The 22,618-nt window shown below is 28.7% G+C and overlaps 1 protein-coding gene and 1 long non-coding RNA gene across 3 annotated transcripts; both read left to right on the top strand.

Annotated features, from left to right (window-relative positions):
- The first annotated feature begins 434 nt into the window (after positions 1-434).
- LOC131956005 (uncharacterized) lies at positions 435-22,407 on the top strand. 2 transcript variants are annotated; one of them, XM_059320340.1, is made up of 24 exons: positions 435-561; positions 1,742-1,827; positions 5,192-5,699; positions 6,226-6,326; positions 6,853-7,011; positions 7,665-7,708; positions 8,369-8,512; positions 9,163-9,376; positions 9,844-9,988; positions 10,270-10,358; positions 10,593-10,769; positions 11,395-11,667; positions 12,138-12,360; positions 12,900-13,069; positions 13,654-13,792; positions 13,958-14,034; positions 14,319-14,337; positions 14,449-14,519; positions 15,781-15,918; positions 16,500-16,700; positions 17,005-17,096; positions 17,727-17,892; positions 18,557-18,681; positions 18,930-22,407. In XM_059320340.1, exons 1-24 carry the CDS (start codon positions 447-449, stop codon positions 20,581-20,583), a joined length of 5,130 nt encoding a protein of 1,709 aa, XP_059176323.1. In that variant the 5' UTR covers positions 435-446; the 3' UTR covers positions 20,584-22,407. The 2 variants fall into 2 exon arrangements, with proteins under 2 accessions (XP_059176323.1, XP_059176322.1); XM_059320339.1 differs by having other exon boundaries at positions 12,897-13,069.
- LOC131956007 (uncharacterized) lies at positions 1,980-4,152 on the top strand. The gene is made up of 3 exons (XR_009388922.1): positions 1,980-2,157; positions 2,789-2,920; positions 3,260-4,152. It is a non-coding gene; the product is annotated as an uncharacterized LOC131956007 (long non-coding RNA).
- Positions 22,408-22,618: the final 211 nt, after the last annotated feature.

Below are 22,618 nucleotides of genomic sequence, written 5' to 3'. Positions count from 1 at the left end.
GGGGAGGGGGGTCCGTAATTTTGTGACGGTGTTTGATGAGGGGGAGGGGGGGGGGGTTCAGATCGTGCGACGTCACACAGTTAGAAAACGAATTTTAGAAAACTGTTTTAATAGGAATTGATTAAAATACTCTATTTTGACAGAGTTCAGACAAGATTTTGGAAAAATATCGATGTTTTAAGAAAATTTCAATTGCAATTTTGAGGTGGGTTGTAGGCCGAGTTGTGACGTCATTTTAGAGGGGGGGGGGTCTGGCTTGTTGTGACGGTGTGTGACGGAGGGGAGGAGATAAAAATCGTCGAAAAAAGCGTGACGTCATTTATGGATGACCCCATATATAAATTTCCTCAATTTCGTCATATTTTTTATTTTTGCCATCGTTTGTAGGAAATGAAAGCTGAAACCTTTAATGGAACAACTTGTTGATTTGAACCCACACAACCAAAATGTCTGTCAACTTCCATGTCCCTGACTGTGAAGAGGATAGCTGTGCTGAAAATTTGCACTCTCTTGTTGAGAAGTTGAGAAAAAAACACGTGACAGTGGTTGAAAATAAATTATGTAAGTCACCAAAAGCTGTTAATTGTTTAAAATTTTAATTTTATTGTTACGTTACAAGTTCTTAAATAACAAAAATTAGTTATTATATTTGCATGATTTTTTCATTTAATTTGTCTATTAAACTGTAATTTTGGCCTGCATATTAAAATCTTATATAATAATTATTGCATATAATGAATATAATTATGGGTAATCTATCGTTTTGGGTACGTAAAATCGCCCGCGGCTATTTATGTACGAAAACGTTACCTCATTGTCAAGGCTTTAATAGAAGTATATTGTCATACTTTTGTGTCAAATATTATAGATAAATGAATAATAAACCTAAATCAATGGCTATATATATCGATATAGGCCAGAAATTAACTTTAAACAGTAGTGTCTGAGAGCAAGATTTGCTATATAAACAGCAGCCATTTGTAAAATAGAGTGGCTTCCCCCTGAATCTGGCGCTAAAAGCTTATAAAAATAAAACTTAAACAAGATGGCTGCTATAGTAAATGAGCATGGTTGCATCTGTTGGAAACATCGCTAGTCTTCATTTATTACGGAAAAGTTTTAATTCAATTGTTTAAAAACAGGTACATAAATGAATCAAGGAAACATTTTTGAAATTTTTAAAACATTAATCCTCCTCAAAATGTGAAATATTTATTAAAATTTAAGGAGTCACCTGTTTTTCACATTACAAATCGCGGGCGATTTTACGTACCCAAAACGATAGATTACCATTTTTATTTAATAGATAAATTACAAGTTCTTAAATAACATAAATTAGTGATCATGTTTGCATGATTTTTTTCATTTAATTTTGGCCTGCATATTAAAGTCCTATATAATGAATTACATATAATGAATATAAGTAGATCTATGTATTAGCCTATAAAATACATATGGTAAAATACAAATTTAACAGTGTTTGACATTTAAAAACAATACTACTAAATGATTAACCTAAAAATATTTTCTTATCATACATTTGGTTAATTACTATTTTATGAATTAAAGTAAGTTTTTTTTTGTTTGTTTTATTTTTTGATAAAACCACATCTATGGAGAAAGATTAGTCCTTTTAATAAAAAACAAACAAACTTGGATCAGATTTGTATATCCTATGGCTTGGTTTATTTTCTGATATTGTTTACTTTTTTATTTACTTTTATTTTTATTATTGAATTAGCTGGATGTTTCAAGGAGATATTTGTAGAACAATTTGAGACATGTTCATTTACTATACTGCACAAGTGTGAACAATTTTGGATTAAGGTAAATACTTCAATAGTGTTTGCTAAAAATATGCATTTTAAGCATACACGTTTCTGTATTTCTTTTAAAGTAATATATATATATATATATATATATATATATATATATATATATATATATCCCTATATTGCATACTGTAGCCATATGGCAACGTACCATTTTGAACAACCACAAATGTTTAATTTTACACATACACATTAACTATAGTGTTTCATCCCTTTATTATAATCTCCCTTACAAAATAAATGCGAACTCTTTTTAGCAGAAACATTTTTGTTCCATTTCCGATTTCATTTTCGTGAGAATGTGGGCCAGCTGATCACCATGAAGGTTGGTATTTTTTTATAATTTTTTTTTTTATAAAATACTTCTTACTTCACTATAAAAAAAATATAATGATAATTCAAAACTATTCTAAATTGTGTATATTCTATCATATGTATCATGTAATATGATTTACATACTTATTTAGATCGAAAATGGTTTGTTGCCATATGGCATCATATTGCAACAGAGGTTACTTTCAGGCTCTGTAGCCAAATGGCAACAATAAATCTATTTTTTGTTTTTCAAAATTTTTTCAATGTATTTAGTTATATTCAAAGAAGATAATAATGCTCCTATTACCAATTACTTCCTAAGTTCTTTTGTTGAGAGGATGTCACAGAAAGAAAATTTATTTACTAAACTTATCCGCCTACTAATAATAGGCCTATTTACTAGGATTAGTATAACTACTAAAAAGATCTAACTATTTTAGCACATATATCACTATAAAAATATATATATAAACTGTTATTGGCAAATGCAATATATTGTTTAGTCAAGAACATTACTAATTTAGAATAGAAGTAGTATTACTTATATAAACTTTACAATATTTTGACTATCGGCTAATAAAATTTATAATATAATCCTAGCTTATATGATTTAGTTTTTAATTTTTTAATTATTTTTTCAGAAGCTGCTAGTTACTGATACAAATGAATTCTAGAGAATTTTATTAGAATAACATGAAAAGAAAGTTAGAAGCATCACCAAACAGATGACCAGGAAACACTTCAGATACATTTCCCATTTCAAAATCATGACGGTTAGTTACAAATAGATTTAGGAGCTCTGTAATCATAAAACAATGTTTACAAGATAGTAATCAATGACACTATCTATTGATAATGTATTAAGTGATTGGGCACACTGCATGTCAGGATATCTAGCCTGAATTACCAATATAATTAATTATACCTTAGGGTTTATTTAGCGCAGAAATGTTATTGACGACACGAGCATATTTGTTTGACTAATTATTGTTAGAAATGTTAACCTTTTCTTATAGGGAAACAAATATTTGTGTACTATTGACACAGTAAGTTTTATTCCAGTAGCCTACAGTTAAATAGTGGGTAATCTGATATTTTTATTTGTTATTCAGGTGAAGAAATATGAAACACGGCAAGAGTTCTCTCAGAAGAAACAGATTATGCCACCCCAGAAATAAAGTGTCTGACACCACACCATTGTAGGACCAAGAAATAAAATCTACAAGTTGTGGACAATTATGAGGATATAAAAGACACTAATATAATAATATAATTGGCTCTCTTGTTGTAAAGTGATAGTTGTATGGGAATTGTGTAAATAATTAAATTTTGAAATTCAGTTTTGTAAAAAAAAAATTTAAATAGTGCTAGGAACATTTTTGTTAGCCATCATAATATATGTTAGTGTTGTAAATATTTGTAAATATTACAGCAGCTAGAATACATGGTTATTATCTGGTAGATATTTTAGTAATCACAATAATGTAAGGGGGTAAAAAGTGTATTGTACCATGCAGTGCGGCTAAAAGAACAACTATCACTGGATAATTTATGTGCTTGTATAATTTTTTTTTATAAATCTCTTAGCTACAAGAAACTTACTACAACAAGCAAGTTCAAGAAATACACACCTGTGTCAATCCCATTAGGAAATATGCTATAGCAACTTATTTTAGCTACAGTATTCTCATGTGATAAAAAATAAAGATATGTTATACTAAGTTACTCATAATACTTTCCAAATTTACCTAAACAGATAAATAATGGTAATTATTGTGTTAGGTCCAAAATAAGGGTTAGGATTATAATGCAATGAAATAATGTGATCATTGATTTCAATACCAAGCATCCAACACAAGTTTTGGAAGTTTATCTCTTTCTTATGAGTTTCATATATAAATAAATACATTTTTATGTGTTTTAGTAGTATGTGAAAATTACCAATATGTGTTGAAATACATATATTATTGATATGTTTAATAAATCTCTAGTTTGTTTTGCCCTAGAGCTTGTTTGTCTTTGTTTATACTAAAATTTGTTAGTTTGTTGCCATTTGGCAACTACTGACATTTTTACCCTTATACGCACCATGTTGCCGCATGGCAACATACCTACAAAAGCAATATCCCATAATTTTTTTTACAAATCATCCATATAGAAGTGATCTATGATCTACCCATAACATAAACACAGCATAGAAAAATTTTTCCATGTTCAAATAAAAAAGCGTGCAATATAGGGATATATATACATATACATATATATATATATATATATATATATATATATATATATATATATATATATATATATATATACATATATATATATATATATATATATATATATATATATATATATATATATATATATATATATATATATATATATATATCCATATTTATATTACTTGTATGTTGACAGTGAATTGTAGTAAATTATTGTTAAAAATGCATATTTTAAAAATGTATACAGAGAGCTATTGGAAATTTTAATTTTTTTATATAGGCCTATATATATAATACAGGGTATTTATTCTTTAATGGCAAAATGAATAATTTAAGAGTGTGTAAAATCATTGTTATTTAAAAAACCTTTTTAAGGACACAATCATTTTTTTTTTGCATTTGTGCCTAAGACACATAGGACAGGTAAAGTAGACCTCATCTGTGTCAATGACCTCAGCATACATGAGGTTAGTGTGGCCAGGACTATGCTCAGCCACCTTGGTTTCCCTATGAGCTGGATGGACTGGTGATCTCAGATCCATGATTCAAACTCGAGACCTTTGGGGTGGTAGTCATAAGCTCTACCATCTGACAATGATGATTAATTTATATATATATATATATATATATATATATATATATATATATATATATATATATATATATATATATATATATATATATATATATACATATATATGTATATATAAATATATTTATTGATATATAGATATTGTTATATAGATATATATTTTTTCAAGATTTAGTTGCTATTTTCTTAATATTAAAATTAATAATAATTAAACATTTGAACAGTTAAAATTGAATGGACTGGATGTGTATAGCAAAGAGCATGCTGACAAAATAATGTGTGTCAAATTAAAGAACTCTTCATCTCTATACGCCACACCAATGAATGGTGAAGAAACAGCGGACTGTTTCTTTCAACATTTTAATGTCAAGTCAGTTATAAATGAAAAGAACCTGCAAATCTTTGTGGAAACTGTATTATCCAGCATCCCAGATGTTGGCAGACAAGAGGAAGTAAAAAAGAAAAAACCTATTCTACCTCAAAGACATAAACCAGTTTCTAGAGAAGTGTCTCAGGCAGATGTGCGGCATGTGAACCTGTATGATAACGCGCCAGTTGAAGAAAAAGTTATTTTAGAAAAGCTTGAATCTTTGAGATGTTGCGAGGATAAGAAAAGTAATGAAAGTGACCACCGGCTGATGCCATATCCTGAGGTTCAGGGAAAGAACAAAGAAAGCAATGTGTATGCCAGAGTAATAAATAAAGCAGAACATGCTCAGTTTATTATCAGTTGTAAGTAGCCACAATTTTCTGGTTGTTTCCGTTTTATAGCTACTCAAGAACTAAATCTCTAGCATTAGTTTTAAGAAATGAACTTATTTCTTTTAATGATGGCATATTTTTCTTATAATAGCAATTTGTAACAAAGTTAGTTTAAAACAATGTTAAAGAACACAAAAAAAAAAAAACAATGATAAAAAACATGCAGAATTTAAAAATCAAGTCATTAATTAGAGAATTTGGAAACTTTGCTTGACATAGGGATCAGTTGCTTAACTTATTGTAAATAATACTAGTAATTGAATAAGATTTGCAAAGGAGATAATGCTGCTTTTATTTTATCTTTTTGCTTCAAATTCTTTGAAGATATAATAGAAAATAGGTTTTTAGATTTGTCTTCTTATTTTAAAAGAATCCAAAGATTTTTCTAGATACAATTTTTGTTTTGGAAGATAGCTCTATAAAATATTTTTTAGAATAGATGTTTTAATTTTACACATGCCTCTATAAATGTTTTTTAAATATTTTGTTTTTACAGATTCCTCTATAAGAAGTTTTGCTGAGCTGAAAGATAAGATAAAAGAGCTTCGCAAATGTCCAGAAAAATTTCCAGCAAATATAAATTTTTTAATACACAAGGTAGATATATCATGTATTGCATTATCTCAAGTTAGTTAATATTTGACTATATTTTTAAAAAAATGTCAACAAGTAAAAAAAAAAAATCTAGGTTTAAATAGCCATTAAAGTATTAAAATTGAACAAATGTGTGCTATTTAAGAATAGGCCTACAAGGTCCTAAGCTGGCTGCATTCTCTAGGCCTGAAGTTAATATTCTCAATCAGGCTAAAAGGCCTAATACAAAACATTTTTAAAATGAGCTACTCATATAAAAACAAATGCAAAATGGTAGACATAAACTAGAAATACAAAAAAAAAACAACAACAAAGAAACAAATCAAACAAACATTTGCTTTTCTATTGCAGTCTTACTATAGTATTTCAAAACCATACTACAATTTAAATAAATAAGCCTACCTGCAGTTCCATAGAAATGAAAACACCCACAAACATCATGCAGTTACTATAATACAACAGGTATTGGTGATACTCAGCAAGTGTAAGTACACAAGGGATTATAATATGCTTTACATTTCTGCTGCAGGTTTTACCAGAGCTTTACCACAGTAACTCTATACTTGGCTTAGTTCACATAGCTGTGTGCTGTGACTATCCACTTCTTCAAAGGCGCTCCTTTGATCACATAGAGCTGCTCATTCTAAAGGGACAGATAAAGAATAGCCATGTGGATCTGGATACCTTGGTAAATGCATTTGAAACTTTTGATCAGTTTTCAAAGTAAAGTATTGTTCAGTTGTAATGTGGCAAGTTTTAAGCTTACAAAATGGTTTCATTTGTTTATTATTTGGTGTACACAATTTCACATGCCCATTGTTTTCATTGACTACTAATATCCTTAATGAAGAAAAACCTTTTTATCCTAATTTTTAAAGTATGTGTTAAAAGAATATAAGCATATTTCTTTTTAGAAAATATTGTTTTTAAAGAACTTGGGATTAAATCTAGCTAGGTTTAACTTTTAAAGGGATGTCCATAAATTATTTTACATTCTGGAGAAGGGGAGAGGCTTGGGCAGGGGACTGGTAAGAAAAATGTGATGTAATTTTATAGAATAGTTTGAAAATTGTGATGAAAAGTAATCAAAGTAGTTAATTTTGACCTTTGCCTATGAGAGAGAGAGAGAAAGAGAGAGAAATATTGACATTCTATGTAATTGAAATGACTTTATAGGAATTTAAAAATATTATCAACATTTCCATTATTAATTTTAAAAAGTATTAACTAAGAATTTACCATAATCTATTTGTCTAGTAAGGTTAGTTTTCTATATAAATAATTTTTATATATCTTATATATCACTCAAATTAGAATTTTAAAAATTTCTTTGTTTTCTAGCAATATATGCAAACAATGCTTGCAAAATCAATTCATGACTTAAGGTATTTTCAAGGCAAATTGTAAAATCAAATATGCTTTTGCAAAAACCAAATGCTTAGCTTGTTTACAATTTAGATGTCATTTAATAAATTATATTTAAAAGACAATGAAAAAAAAAGTTCTAAAATTTTAAAATATCTAGTTTATCAGCTGATAATGTTTTGCTTTTATGCTTAGCACTAACTCCACTTAGTTTAACATTAATCAAAAGGTCAATTCTAATCTATATATACTATACTCTAAGTAAAGCACACACACTGCTAACGTTTCATCTTGATCCTATAGATTTACCAAATGCTTTTGCACATAAAATATAATCAATTATTATATCTGAAAAGAATTGCTAGAAAACTTATTTTTACCATTTAAAATTTCTGTTTCACGCTACCTGTTTCTTACATCTTTTCCCATGTTTTATTTTAAATTATTATAAATAAAAAATATCATTTTAAAAAATACTAATAAGAAGTGAAAGATTTATTAAAACTGCTGAGAATTTAAAATTTAATAATTATTTTTTTCAACAAAGAAAATAAATAAAATTTATTCAAAGTTTATTTATAGTAAATCAGCTAAACCCATATTCTGTTTATATGTATAAATTGGTACTTGTACAGGTTATATGTTAAATTGTTTTTATTTTTTCTATTTGCAATGGCCAGTTTAACAAAAAGGGCAGATATTCACACAGAATCAGCTATTACAAGATCATGCAATATAATAATAATGCTTCAAATTGAAATAATGATGAACTTTAATGAAACAGATGATGTCAATGAAAGTGAAGAATTTTTGAGTGACATGAGGTATAGTTGGACATTAATTTTTACTTTTTCCTTTGCAAATAGGGATAAGTGCCATAGCTCGTATTTTTAAAAACTGTTGATATACAGAGTCAATATTTATTTCTTATTACAATGCCAATAGCAGATACCTAATTAGTGTAGATATCAATTCCTACTATTAAAAAGTATCTTACAATTAGTATTTAAAAACCCAATTTTAAATATTTTGTATTTTGACTCTTCTTTTTTTAAAAATCAAAGTGATTAATTAGCCCTGATTAAAATCTTTGTTATTCCACTACTAACAGAGGATTCATGACTTAACAAAGTACAATTTGATATATGGGACCTATTAAATTTCACAACTACCCAGAAAACAAAAATGTCTTTTGTTCATTTAATAATTTTAATTTATATTGAATGATTGAGTCTGATTAAAAAATATAGCAAATGCATTTTACAATGTCATCAGGTTAAAAAAAATATATTCACCTTACTCAAGTGCATTTAAACAAATTCACAATGGCCTTTACTTCCATGGAGTTATTTTGATATTAAAAATAATTTGCATTTGATATTTACATTTGAGATACTTTATTATCTACTGATATCAATTTACCACAATTGTATCGTGTTCTTACAGCTTTTCTGCATTCATTTCTTTTAATAAGGTCAACACTGAAGACTTGCAAGAGTCTAAAAAATACAGAAAAGTATATTACTACACTGCAAAAAGTTTTGGAATCCCCTTTAGAAAGCATTCATCATGAAGTACATAACTATTTTAGTGAAAATGGCACTCAGGACTTGAGCAACAGAGCTAACTATATCTTAGGAAAGAGTTTAGCTTTTCAGTTTGCTGCCATTCTAGATTGTTTGAAGAAGGTAGGTTTTAAAAATACTATAGGTTAATTAATTAATATGATACTTTTGAGAGAGTATTTAAAAATATTATGAATACAAAAAAATGGCAATTTTTAATATGCTTCAATATTTAAATTATTTAATCTGATATTTATACAATAAATAACCTTTTCAGTGCCTCTTATTATAAAATTATAGTTACCCTGCTGGATTTGAAATTAATTTTTCACTTTACAAATTATTAGGCCTATAATAATTGTTTTCCTTTAAAATTACGTGTCTTTAAAACAAAATCCACTTAAATCACAGTCGTTAGGGTTTATCATAAAAACAGGTTTGTTTATATAGGATATCTTTATTAATTAGACTTAAGGCTTAGGCATAGACTTAAAATTGTGTTTGGGTTTTTGTCAAGGTCATGTGATTTGTTGAGAAATTAATTTTAGAAGCGTAATTTAAACATTTAATTAAAAAAAAAATTTAAACAGCTGTTCCTAAAGATTGATGTTGCTGTACTGGATTTGTTGCTGGAGTGCTTTAGACCAAAAAAATGGCTGCTAAAAAAGACTTTTGCCCCAGCTGTTAGTTCAATGCTGCTCAGGGGGCTCACACATTTTCTCTTTTATGGCTTGAGTGAGTAAAAATATGTGCTGATTATTACAAATTAGGGTATTTCCAAATCACAATATAATTTGTAAAATACCTATTTTATAGTTTGTTATACAGAGAGCATATAATACATTTGTATAATTTGTGATAAAATATAAAAAGTAATTAATAAATGACACTAGTTTTAATTGGTAGGTGTAATACTATATCTTTTGTTTTTATATTTTAGTTTAGATGTAATTTCATTTTTCAAAATTTTCAAATTTTTTTTATTACAATACTGTATTCTGTTTTTTTTTCACAAGGAGAGATTCCACACATCAACATTCATAACCCATGCCACAAAGTGATGGCTGTTATAGATAATCTTTCAAAGCAAAATTTACCTTCAGAGGTAGGTTCACATTTTTAAAACATTTTTTAAGTATTTGATTATTACATCAACTTATTTTTATTCTCATAAACTCATAAATTATTAGTGTTATTATTACCACTAAGGCTACAAACAGTTCCCTCTTTAAATTAACACTAAGAACAATGGGCTTAAAAAATATAAATCTAACTGATAAAAAATAATTAGAATATAATTCTTATAAAATAATAATCCTACAATTGTTTTTATCTCTAGATATCCATTTTAAACTCTTTGATGTTTGAAACCACTCCAGTGATTCGGCAATGTACTATTGATTTCTTTGATAAAAACAAATGCTACGACTCTTGGTTAAATGTTTATTTGTTAAGGGAAGTGGAGCATAAACTTGCCCCTCTTTTGGAGGTTGACCAGGAGGCAAAAACTGCACTGGTAAAAAACATTTTCATAGATAAATAAACATAGGCCAACACATATTTAATGAGTAATATTTCTAGGTAAATTGAAATTATGGGTAGAAGCATACTTTTTAACTAGAAATGTTTGATAGCTTTTTTTTTTACAAAAAATATAAAAACCAAAAAGAAATTACAAAATGTTATGGATCTATTTTTTTTGTTAATTCCAAGCCAAGAAGAAAACTATCAAAAAGATAGAAAGCATCTGCTAAAATTTTAGATGTTCATAAATCTAGAAATATGTTTACAACCTGCAAATTTGAGCCACAATATTTTAAATTCACCTTTTACATATAAGATTTTAATAAATAAAGCTACTCTTTAGAATCTGAGGTTCATGGGGCAGATGAAGTAAAATTCACCTGTTTCTGTAACATTGGTACATGAAGTGATAGTGTGATCAGCACTTTTCTCAGTTTTTATTTTACTTTCCCTAAGTAAGTCAGATGCCTACAAGAGATCAGACATATAAAAAAAGTTAATAATTTATAAAAATCTTACTTACTTGGCCAGACCTACTCGATAAAAAAAATCTTATTTTGTTCTTATCAACGTTAATTATAAACATGTCTTAATTATTTAAAAAATTCTTTATCCAGAAAGATGACAATTTGAATGAAGAATGGCTTTCACTTACTGGAAACTTCTGCAACTTGCCTGCTGTGATTTGCATTCATCGGCCATCAAAAGAATCTCATAAATCTGGCCACATTATAAATTTTAATGATAAAACTAGAAGCAGCCATAGAACCCACTTCAATCAGATAGAATTGCTACAACATTTAGACCATTGCAATATTGTCAAACTGCTTTCTTTTCATATTGAAAGTATACCTCAGTTTTATATTTTAGAAACAAGAAGTAGTTTGCAGGTGAGCAATTTAAATAGCAAAGAACTTCAGAAATTTGTGAATAAAAAAAAAAAACACAAACAATACTGTATAGGATACTCTGATTAATCTGTTATAATTATTATTAACTAGACTGCTTATTGGGAACTTGAATATATTAGTCAATTTTAAATAATTTTTTTTAGTTTTTTTCTTTGCACAGTATTATTGTACAACATCAATTAGAAGGAAACTTTAAATATATGAAATATATATGAAATACAAATTTAAAATGAAATCTCAAGAAAGTTTGTTTACTTTGTAATTAATAAAATATAATACATGTATCTATATTTACTCACAAATTTTGTCTGAATTCCAGTATAGAACTTGATATCTTATAACTGTGCATTATTAAAGGAAGTGTTTAAATAATATTTGGGGACAGAATTGTTTTTAAAAAAAAAAATTAACACAACAAGTTTAATAATACAATTTTATCTTACTGACAGGACTATCTCATAAATAAAAATATAAATCAGCAATACTGTACCTATGTACAGCTTGTAGAGTTTTTGAGGCAAGCTGCATCTGCATTGTTTTACTGTCACAACATGGATGTCATACATGCTAACATTACAGCTGCCAGTTTCCTTATCTCTAGTACTGGTGACACTGTCAAACTCTCTGGATTTTTATTTGCTGTTACCAATGATAATGATACACTAAGTTCAGGTAACTTCTACTGAACTTTGTTTTTGAACAAACATACTTCATTATGGGTAATTACTTCACTTATTTAATTAGTCAAAGCTTTATTCATTTTATGAATATTGAAAATTATTAGTTGAATTATGAAGTTCCTTGTTTTCTAGCATTGTATCTCTAATGTCATCATGCCATTCAAATGGGAAAGATAACACACCCTTGAGCTAACAAGGCATCTTGATTCTTAGTATTTCCATTTTTTTTACTAATATTAAATTATCCTTTTCATGTCACCTTCTAGTTCTTCTCTAGGATTTTTAGTCTGTTTTTTATTTATCCAGGACTCTATGCAGTTCTCAGTCTTGTTATGCCATTTTCTTGGTGTACTTTTAACACATCTCTATTTTCTCCGGATTATTATATCTTCTTCAATGTAATATTTATCCAATGGTTAAATATCAGTAGAATGTAATGTGGAAACACATTTATCTCCCATCAATGACATAGATTTTGAATGAACAGAATAAGCAATTTGTAAACAAATATTTTAAAAATTTTGACAGAAGACAGCAGATTACTACCTTCACGATGGTGTGCCCCAGAAACTTTAAGAAGATTGAAAGTCTCGGAGATGTCGGACAGCTGGATGTTTGGTCACCTAATGTACGAGATCCTAACCCATGGTGTCTTGCCATACTCTCATGTTCAACTTGATGATGAAACATGCGTTAAGAAGGTAACATATTCCTTCACAAAATTTGAAACTTGTATGAATTAGCAAAACTGATATTTTCTTTTGATACGTTGGTAATCATCAGTTGCCTTATTCACATATTGAACAATATTTCAAAAGTTAGTATTTATTTGTTGACAATCTTAAATTTATTTGAATTTAAAAGCAGCTTACATTTTCACATTAATTAAAATTATGTGAAATGCTTTTTAAATTAGTTTAACTAAAAAAAAAAGGTTCTTATCCTTACCAGTAAAGTTTTGCTTTGATCATTTTTGATGTAGTTGCGGTTCATTCTCTAAATTAAAAAACAAACAAACATTGCTTAACAGTTTTTTCTGATTAATTCCCATTACTATCTTTTTACTTACTGTACTTAAACTATGTCATAATCCTTATTGATAACAGCATTATACTAAAAAGTATCTTGTAATATAATTTACTAAAATCCCATCTAAATAAGATACAAATATCCCGTTGAATCTTCTTTAATAATTTAACTTATTTTGATTATTCAGGCTTACTTAAAAGATATGTTACATTCATTTTCACTTAACTGATATGTTACATTAAACTTTACTCAACAGATATGTAACAAAAAAATAAAATTATACAGGGAATCATGTATTAACCCATGTCACTATGAAGTTATTGAAAAGTGCATTTCACATGACCCACATATGAGGCCAACTATGCAGGATGTACATGCATTTTTTGAATGGAAAAGTATGTAGCCTTCTAATCTATCCCAGCTTACAAATATTTGCTAAAAAAAAATTTCACAACTATTCTTCCTTATATTCAAATATATTCTTAAAGATTGTTTTGTTATTAAAAAATTCATTCCCATGCAAATTTTTCATAAGTTTGTAACATTAAATTTTACAATAGATATAAAAGCCAGTCATCAAGCAACATACCCAAACTATCACAGTGGGAACCGTGCTCCTTCTAGAGACTTTAAATTGGTAAGAAAATTTAAGGTGATTGAAGCACTGACTTATATTATCCACTCCCCTGATGCACTTTATTTTTTAAAGAATATAAATACATAAGTCTCTATAATTTATGCTATTAATATTTAAATTAGTAGACCTATATAAAGGTAACATAAATGCAAGTTCCTTACTGTTGTTGAAATGTTTAGCTTCCCAGGTCTTAAATCTAAAAAAATAAATTGATCTAGTATTTAAAACAGTGACTTTTTTCAAAGAAGGAGTTTAATAAAATGTTCAATTTTATTTTTTTACAGGGAGTAATTTACCTTGAAGGTAAGTATAGAAATTTAAAATAAACATATTCTTATCAAGAAATAAAATCTGCTATATATTTTAACACTATTTTTTTCAAACTATGACCTATGTCAATGTTTTTTTCTTCAGATTATATAGATATAATTCAACCAAAAATTTTACAGCGAAAATTATCTGAAACGTTGAGTCTCAACAAAGTGGTAATTACTAATCAGATTATACATTATAGATAGATTACAATAGGTATAACAATATAACTAGGCTTGTATACACAGTAGTCAATTTTTTTTTAATAGTTGTGTCATTAAATTATATAACTTAGTATGCTTATAGAATCAAAACCATTGATTTAATCCTTCTTAGGGGGTCGGCGTGGTCGAGTCGGTAAAGCTCATGGTTGCTAAACCTAAAAGTCTCAAGTTCGAACCCTGGGGCAGATGAGGCTCATTAGCTGGGGACAGCCACTCTTGTAGGAGAGACAACTCCAAAATTAATCAACTGGGGCCTTGTAGTTTGTTCTAGGTTGGACAAAGGCTATGGAAGCAAATCCAAAAAGAAAAGCAGGCTAAAATCGGAGTCAATGGCCTCAATGGCGCATAACCAGTTGACATGTAATCCTTAATTGTGATGGAAGCATGGTCGAGTCGGCAAAGCTCATGGTTGATAAATACGAAAAAAAAGTTTCGAGTTCATACCCTCTGGCAGATAAGGCTCGATTCCTCCCAACACTAAAAATTAAGAACGAAGAAGAAGAAGAAGAAGAATCCTTCTTAAATATTATACCAAACTATATTCCTGTTTGGAAAAACTATGTTTTTATTTGCCGAAAGAGTAGTTAAAAAAGTTTAAACATAATTTTTTTTTCACTTTAGAAAAGTTTATTTATGATCTGAACATAATTGCCCTTCAACTAATTAAAATGTCTAAAATGCTATTCATTATTGAGGCTAAATTTAGTGAATAGCTTATTAGACTATAAGAAATAATAGAGCATGCATAACAATGATAGTTTTATAGAGATGTTTATATAAGGAAGATGGGGGGAGGTGTATAATCCAACATTTTTGTGGATATCATAAATGGATGACACCTAATGATTTAGGCTATTAATATTAGAATACCATTTTAAAAAAAGTTCCCTTTTTAAACCTGATGGCCCCTGGGGCAGGTGAAGTAGTGTTCACCTGTTTCTGTAACCTCGGCATATGAAAGGACAGTGTGGTCAGCTCTATGCCCAGACGCCTTTCCTTAACATTAGTTAGATACCCATCAGAGCTGAGTAGACTTAGAGATGTTCTACTGACTTGAACTGAGACTTGAACTCGAGGCTTACGGGTTAGCAGTCTAGCACTCTAATTCTTGGCCATGCTGTCCTCAAATTTTATTTATGCTTATAGTCATTTAAATATTTGTTAAAGATCATATCTTTATTACTTTATCAATATTTTTTTGGATTGTTAGGGAGAGGTTGCAGTTGTTACTGAGGTTACTGATAGGCTTTTCCCTGAAGAAATTATGACAAAACTCAACCTAGGTATATTGGACTTTATACTGCCCAGGATATATGCTACAGTCACACAAGATAAAAAGCAGTGCATTGTAAGTAGGCATTTACAGATTAATGATTTATGTACCCATTATACATAGATTCTACATTTTTTACTACTAAAAGCCTATTAATTAAGCCTATATATTAATTTTTGAAAAATTCAAATAACCAAGAATAATTAAAACAATTAAAACATATTATTATGAGAAATTTAAGATTGTGCTTTAATGGTCATTTAACTATTTAAGAATGCCCAGGATTTAAAAAAAAACCCCCAAATAAAATTGAATGTTAAAGAAAATAAATAGAGAAAATTGTTTTTAAAACTTATTTAAAACAATTAGTTGAGAATGTATTTTAGCTAAAACTAATTAAAATAAAGCACTAATTGTATTAAAAAAATGCACTGAGAAAAATCAAATACTTATGATACATTTGAATTTTTAAATTTTAAGCATGAAAATTTTACATTATTGTTATCATTCACCTAAAGAATTAAAACAGTTTAAATAAACTCACACAACCAAAAGCTTAAAATTGCAAGCTAGTATTTGATACCAAAATAAATTGTCACACAGATAACTCTACTAATTCTACAAGCTGTAATGTTTACAATTATTCTTTGTAACAGGAAATCTTTTTGCCACCATCCTGTCATGAAAGCCTAATGCAACTTTTGCTCTCTCCTGACTTTGATTCAAGTGAAGAGAATTGCATCCGTCTTATGTTAAATGTTGCAGAGATGCTGCAGAAATTTCATGAATTGTCTTTTGTATTGGGCGATATGTGCGCATCATATTTGTTTGTAAGAAAGCAGAAAGGGAAGCTCACGGTATAGTTTTTAGAAATTGTTCATATTATAATATTATTTTTATAATTTGTAAACATTTTTGGTTGAAACACACAATATATTGATATTTTATGTGGTTTAAAATTTTCTAGTTAGCCTTTTGATTAAACTAATTATAATAGTAGTGGGTCAAACCAAAACCAAAAGACCTAATTTATAAAAAGATTTAAAAGTCCTTTGAACATTAAATTTGTTCAGTTTCTTTTACATAAATCCTAACAATTTTATAAATATTAACCATTATGATACCCTACAAAGTAGTAAAAATAATTTGCTTCCATTACAGCTCCATCCTATCTCTTTATCAAAACTGAACACTATAGATGAAAGTAGTTCTAAGCTGAACAAAGTGCATTTTGATGAGTTGGTCTTAAGACGGTAAAGATAATTAATTTAATTAATTAACAATGTGAAAGTATATAAATTTAAAGTCTTGAGTTTATTTCACTGTTGTATATAGAGTTTAATACTTTAAGTTACTTGTGTTACTTTGGCCTACATAAGAATGGGGATAGTGAATGTGGCTGAGCATTGTATTGGCATCACAATATCTTTATGCTAGGACATTAAAATAACAACCCTGTATACATAAAGGATGTTAGTTCTTTTATTTTTAATTATGATTATAAATGTGAATTATGGTTAGAAATATCTAGGGTTGGTCATTTTAATATTACTCTAAGATGATGATGAAGCTTCTGGTACCAAAATAAATACTTGAAATCTTTCCAAATTATTTTTACTAGGCCTAATTTAATTAGGTTTCTTAACTGGGGAAGAAAACTACTAAATAAGCTTCAAGTGTAAGCAATATAGCTACTTTACCTAACAATAAACGATTAATTTCATAATTCTCCTTAGGATGTTGGTCAAATCTTCAAGGCAATTGTTTTCCCATGCCTCATTAGAGAGTTACAACAATTATAATAATTTTTTTGTACAGTGTAATAATTAAATTTTTTTAATAGTCAAAGAATGCAACAACTCCTAGTTTTCTGTGTATTACAGTACTGCACCTGAGGTGATGAGAGACAATATGGCAACAGTTACCCCTCAATCTGATGTGTTCTCTTTTGGCTGCTTAATGTGGGAGATTCTGGAGCTTTCATGTTGTCTCAAAGAATCTGGATCTCTTAGAAGTGAGAGGACCTATGTCTCCATGAGTGAAATACTGGTTGGTTTTTAATATTGTATATTAATTGTACTACACTTTTAATACTTAGTTAAGCTTACAATGCAATTCGATTAATTATGTATTTATTGTAATGTACTTGTTAAAGAAGCCTACATCTGAGAATAGTCCTGCTATTTATGTTGGCTTATAAAAATGCATGAATTATTTAAACTACCTTAAAACTTACTTTAACTAGTAGTAACTAACTCAGATTGTAAATCTAAAACTTATAGTATAGATCACTGAACCATCCATACAGATAACTTTTGTAGAATGTATAGCATAACTATGCCTGCTAGTGTGGATAAGGATCAATTTAGGATTAATTTTTAATACTCAGGGAGCTGATAGCAATGCCTGTCAAGTTGTAGTCCAAATGTTTGTGAAAAACTTATTAGCTAAGCAGAAAAATCATAAAAATACTGAAATGTCTAGCAAAAAAAACGAACAAACAAAACAAACCAATACTTAAAATAAAATGAAACGTATGTGGCAAGATTAATTTTTAGAAATATTTACACCATAGCTTTATTTAAGTTGATTTCTTTACTTCGTTTTATATTACTAATGATACATTTAAGTTTCTCAATTAATTTTTATTCTCGACCTAAAAAATCATTATGTTTCAGCTACATTGATTGCCAAAATTAATAAAATTTTTCAGTCAAATGAAATTAACATAAATGATGTGAAACAGCTAAGATGTGATCATAAACCAATATTTAGCCTGATACAAAGATGTTTGCATGATCAACCTAAAGAGAGACCCAATTTTAAAGAAATTATCAGGTAAAAAACCAATTTAAAAATCGTGTAAAATTTTCCTAACAAAACGTAACTATGATTATTTTTGTACTATTGGCTTAGTTTTGCAAGAAAAACTAATAGAGCATTAATATGAATTAATAAAATTACATTGCTAATGCTAATACTAAAATAATAACTCTTCTCTTGTAGAATCAATATATTAAATGAAACATTTGCTTGTAATTAATAAATAATAAGTCATTAATCCTTTTCTTTTTGTGAATTTTCAGAGTGTTATCTGAAAAGCTCAACCCAGATCACACTGATCTTAAAGTTCTTGTAGGTGAACAGAGTTCCGGAACATCAGCAGTGGAACATGAAACAATGGTAAAACAAGTACCAGGAACAAGTTCTGAGCAGAACGACCAAACTAAGAATAAAAAGAAAAAAGTGAAAATCCCTTTCCTTAGCAAACGTTTAAGCAAGTCCTCTGTTGCAGTAAAACCCAATGACTATGAGATAGATAATAAAGAGGATGAAACACAACCCAAGCAAATCTATGTCAGTAACCACAATACAGACGTTACAGAAAGTAAAAAAGATTTCATTTATCGGCCAAAAGAAATTCAAAGCAGGCGCCTAAATTTAAACCTATATCATGGAGCAATTCAGACAAGACCACTGCCTAAAGTACCAGAATCTAATAAACTTCAACATGAATCAAAGCAATTCAATAGCAATAAACCATCAGTGTTAATAGGAAGCAAAAATATTTTTCAAAATAAGGATGACCAGAAAAAATCAGAAGTTGACGTCTCCGTTGTGAGAGTCTCTTTTTCTATGGACTCCTCAGATGATGAAACACGCAGTGAAGATGATGAGCTATGCTGTCAAGGCCCATCACATCATCAAAAAAGCAGTGTATACTTACCCAATATTCCACTATCCGATAAAGTTTACCATGCAAAACCTATAAACTTTCAAGCTAACTATGTTCTTGCTGATTTTATCAGCCCAGTTGACGACCCACCAAATCCTCTTCCCCATATGGCAAACACAACTCGACTTGGTTATAACAATCTAACACAGCAAACTTTGGCTAGCAATAATGTCTCAAGATACATCTATAAAACAGTTGAAAAACTAGACCCAGAGATGGCTCCTGATTTTGAACAATTTTATCAGGTACGCAGCTCAAGTGAGACATTGAAAACTAGTGATTTGTTGTTAGACTATGGTTGTGCCTGGAGACCACTCCCCGCAGATTACCCCTACTTAACATCAAGTTATAGTTACAACCCCTTTGACAAGACAAGGTTATTTCCATCATGTGATTATATTCAGCCTTTATCACCAATGGATGCTGAAGAAGATGATTTTATACCAGTAATCATGCACCAAAAATATGTTGGAAGAGAAAAGTCTACTTATCCAATTGCAGTTGAAGAAAGTTCCACACGCCAGATACAAAGTGGAGAAAATTCTGCATGCCAGATAGGTATTGGAGAAAATTCCACTTGTCCAATAGGAATTGGAGAAAATTCTGCATGCCAGAAAGGTATTGGAGAAAATTCCACTTGTCCAATAGGAATTGAAGAAAATTCTGCATGCCAGATAAGTGTTGAAGAAAATTCCACTTGTCCAATAGGAATTGGAGAAAATTTCACATGCCAGATAAGTGTTGAAGAAAATTCCACTTGTCCAATAGGAATTGGAGAAAATTTCACATGCCAGATAAGTGTTGGAGAAAATTCCAAATGCCAGATAGGTGTTAAAGATAATTCTGTATGCCAGGTAGGTCCATATGATGATGATCAATCTATACACCAACATTGTAAACCTAAAGATATGATGGTTGTAGACTGCAAGGATGAAAGAAATGATTTAAGAAGAGACAATGAGTTGAAAAAAATGCAGTTGTATGAATGTGAATTCTCATTTTAATTAAAAACTTCAAGGGTAAAACAACTGACAGCAGGAATCAAAATATTCTTCCTAGTTCAACAGTGGTTTAAAAAAAATTACCTCTTTATTCTCCCCCCCCCCTCTACATACCTATATACTTTTATTACTATCCTTATAATTTTTGTTAATTGTATAGACCTGTATAACTTGACTATATTAAGGAATTCTTAATTTACAATTGCTAATCTATTAGGTACAAGAAGTATTAATTTACTAAGATAGTTGTGATGTGTATCTTTAATTTTTTTTTTTTACTTTTATTTTTTTTTGTAAGTAGTAAATGTAAATTTCATTTGTTTCTTTTAAACCTAAGCCATTAACTAAACTCATTTTCATTTTATTAGGCCCAAACTTATGTTATTTCATTTAGTTAACTTAAAATTAATACATTATAACTGCATGTAATTACTCTTATTTTCTTTTAACCATTTCAATTTGCAGCCAGTTGTTTAATTATTATTTTCAGTGTGTATGACTTAGTATTTATAAATAAACTCTGTGGTTCTAGTTGTCCCAAGATTAATATTTTACAAAGATTCCTTATAACATGGGATGCTAGTAAATCTGATGGGAAGAACTAAAGGAGATTTGGTTTCCCTGACACATGATGAAGTGAATATCTCAACTCAAGTTGGATTCAGATTAGAGCACAGTGAATTCAGCTTTAATCCAAACCTTTATTTTGACCTGTAGATGTATCAAAACCATAGTCTAATGTCCTCACTCTACTTTACAACCATATCATTCAAGATTTCAGTTTAGATTCATTAAAATATCTTGTCTCTGTTTATGTTGATATTTTGTTTTCTTTACAAACAAATTATTTGTTTTGTCAGTTTTTGTGGTTCAATTTTGAATTTTGTTTAATTACTGTTTACTTATTTATTTTTCTGACTAACAAAGAAGCTGTGAATAATTTAAAAGCTGAATATGTTGTCAGATTGTGGTTTATTAACTTCAAAAAATGTGTGAACTCCTAATTGGTGTATTGTAGTTTATCTTGTGTTTAAACATCATGGAGTGTTTAAGTTTGTGTGTTAAAATGGAAATGTGTTCAAGTGTATTGGTGTGTTTAGAGGTTGTTCCTTAAAAATATTAGATAGCCTTTTGACTTCTGTGATATTTCTCTATGTGAGTGGTTTAATGTACTAATTTTGACCCAGGAATGTTTTGCCTTGCAAAAATTAATAAATCTTTTGCATAAATGTATATTTGTTTATCTATGGGTGTATTTTGTAGATAGACATTGAAGCTTAGTTCTCCCATCAACATATATTTATAAATTATAATCTAGTCTTCCAAAAAAAAATATTTCAGGCTAGATCTACCTATGTCTATCAGATGAAACTATTCCATGAAAGTGTTCATTTTGATATGCATTTGTATATTTAAATGTATTCATGTTTTAAAATTTTATAAAAATGTAAAAAGAACACAAGAAAGTGTGCAAATATTTTTTTTTAGTTTTAGATACTCAAATCTCATAATCAATGTGACCATTTTTTAATCCTTCAATACTGTCTTTAACTGAATTTATCATTAAACTATGCTGTTATTACAATATTTAGGGCCCTATATAGGCCCGTTAAGCAGATTCACAGGTGCCTTCAAATTTCCTAGACTTATGCCAGATACACATTTAACCTGCATGGACTCAGTGATACCTAGAGATCCACTCAGAACCACTTTTTTTAAAGCACTTAATCTCTACCAGTTAACCACATTTCCTATGTTTATTACAGCTTAGTTTTAAGTAAGAAAAATATTAGTCAAATTTGTTTTATTCATTGTTTTCAATTATACTAGTTCTTAAATAAAGATAAAAAATAAAAAATTAAAATGTTCTCTTTTTTGAATGTAATTGAAATTTATATTCATTATGTTATTTAAGTTTCAGAAGTGAAGTAGAAAATGTACATAAACTCAAATGGAAAATACACATTTTTATTTGATGGAGTACCTATCCCAGGCAGTCTGTCTTTTGGTTGTAAGCTTTGTAAAATATTCACCAGTG

The sequence above is a fragment of the Physella acuta genome, unplaced genomic scaffold, assembly GCF_028476545.2.
Source record: "Physella acuta isolate Inbredline_101_S28 unplaced genomic scaffold, ASM2847654v3 ptg001122l, whole genome shotgun sequence".
In the NCBI taxonomy this organism is placed as follows: domain Eukaryota; kingdom Metazoa; phylum Mollusca; class Gastropoda; family Physidae; genus Physella; species Physella acuta.
This window is presented reverse-complemented; position numbering and strand designations above follow the sequence as displayed.

What these genes read in the sequence shown, in the direction of transcription:
- LOC131956005 (XM_059320339.1), top strand. Translation starts at nt 447, where the DNA reads ATGTCTGTCAACTTCCATGTCCCTGACTGTGAAGAGGATAGCTGTGCT. An exon ending in GTGAACAATTTTGGATTAAG is followed by an intron (nt 1,828 to 5,191) that starts GTAAATACTTCA and finishes ACATTTGAACAG; the next exon opens with TTAAAATTGAATGGACTGGA. An exon ending in AAATCAATTCATGACTTAAG is followed by an intron (nt 7,709 to 8,368) that starts GTATTTTCAAGG and finishes TGCAATGGCCAG; the next exon opens with TTTAACAAAAAGGGCAGATA.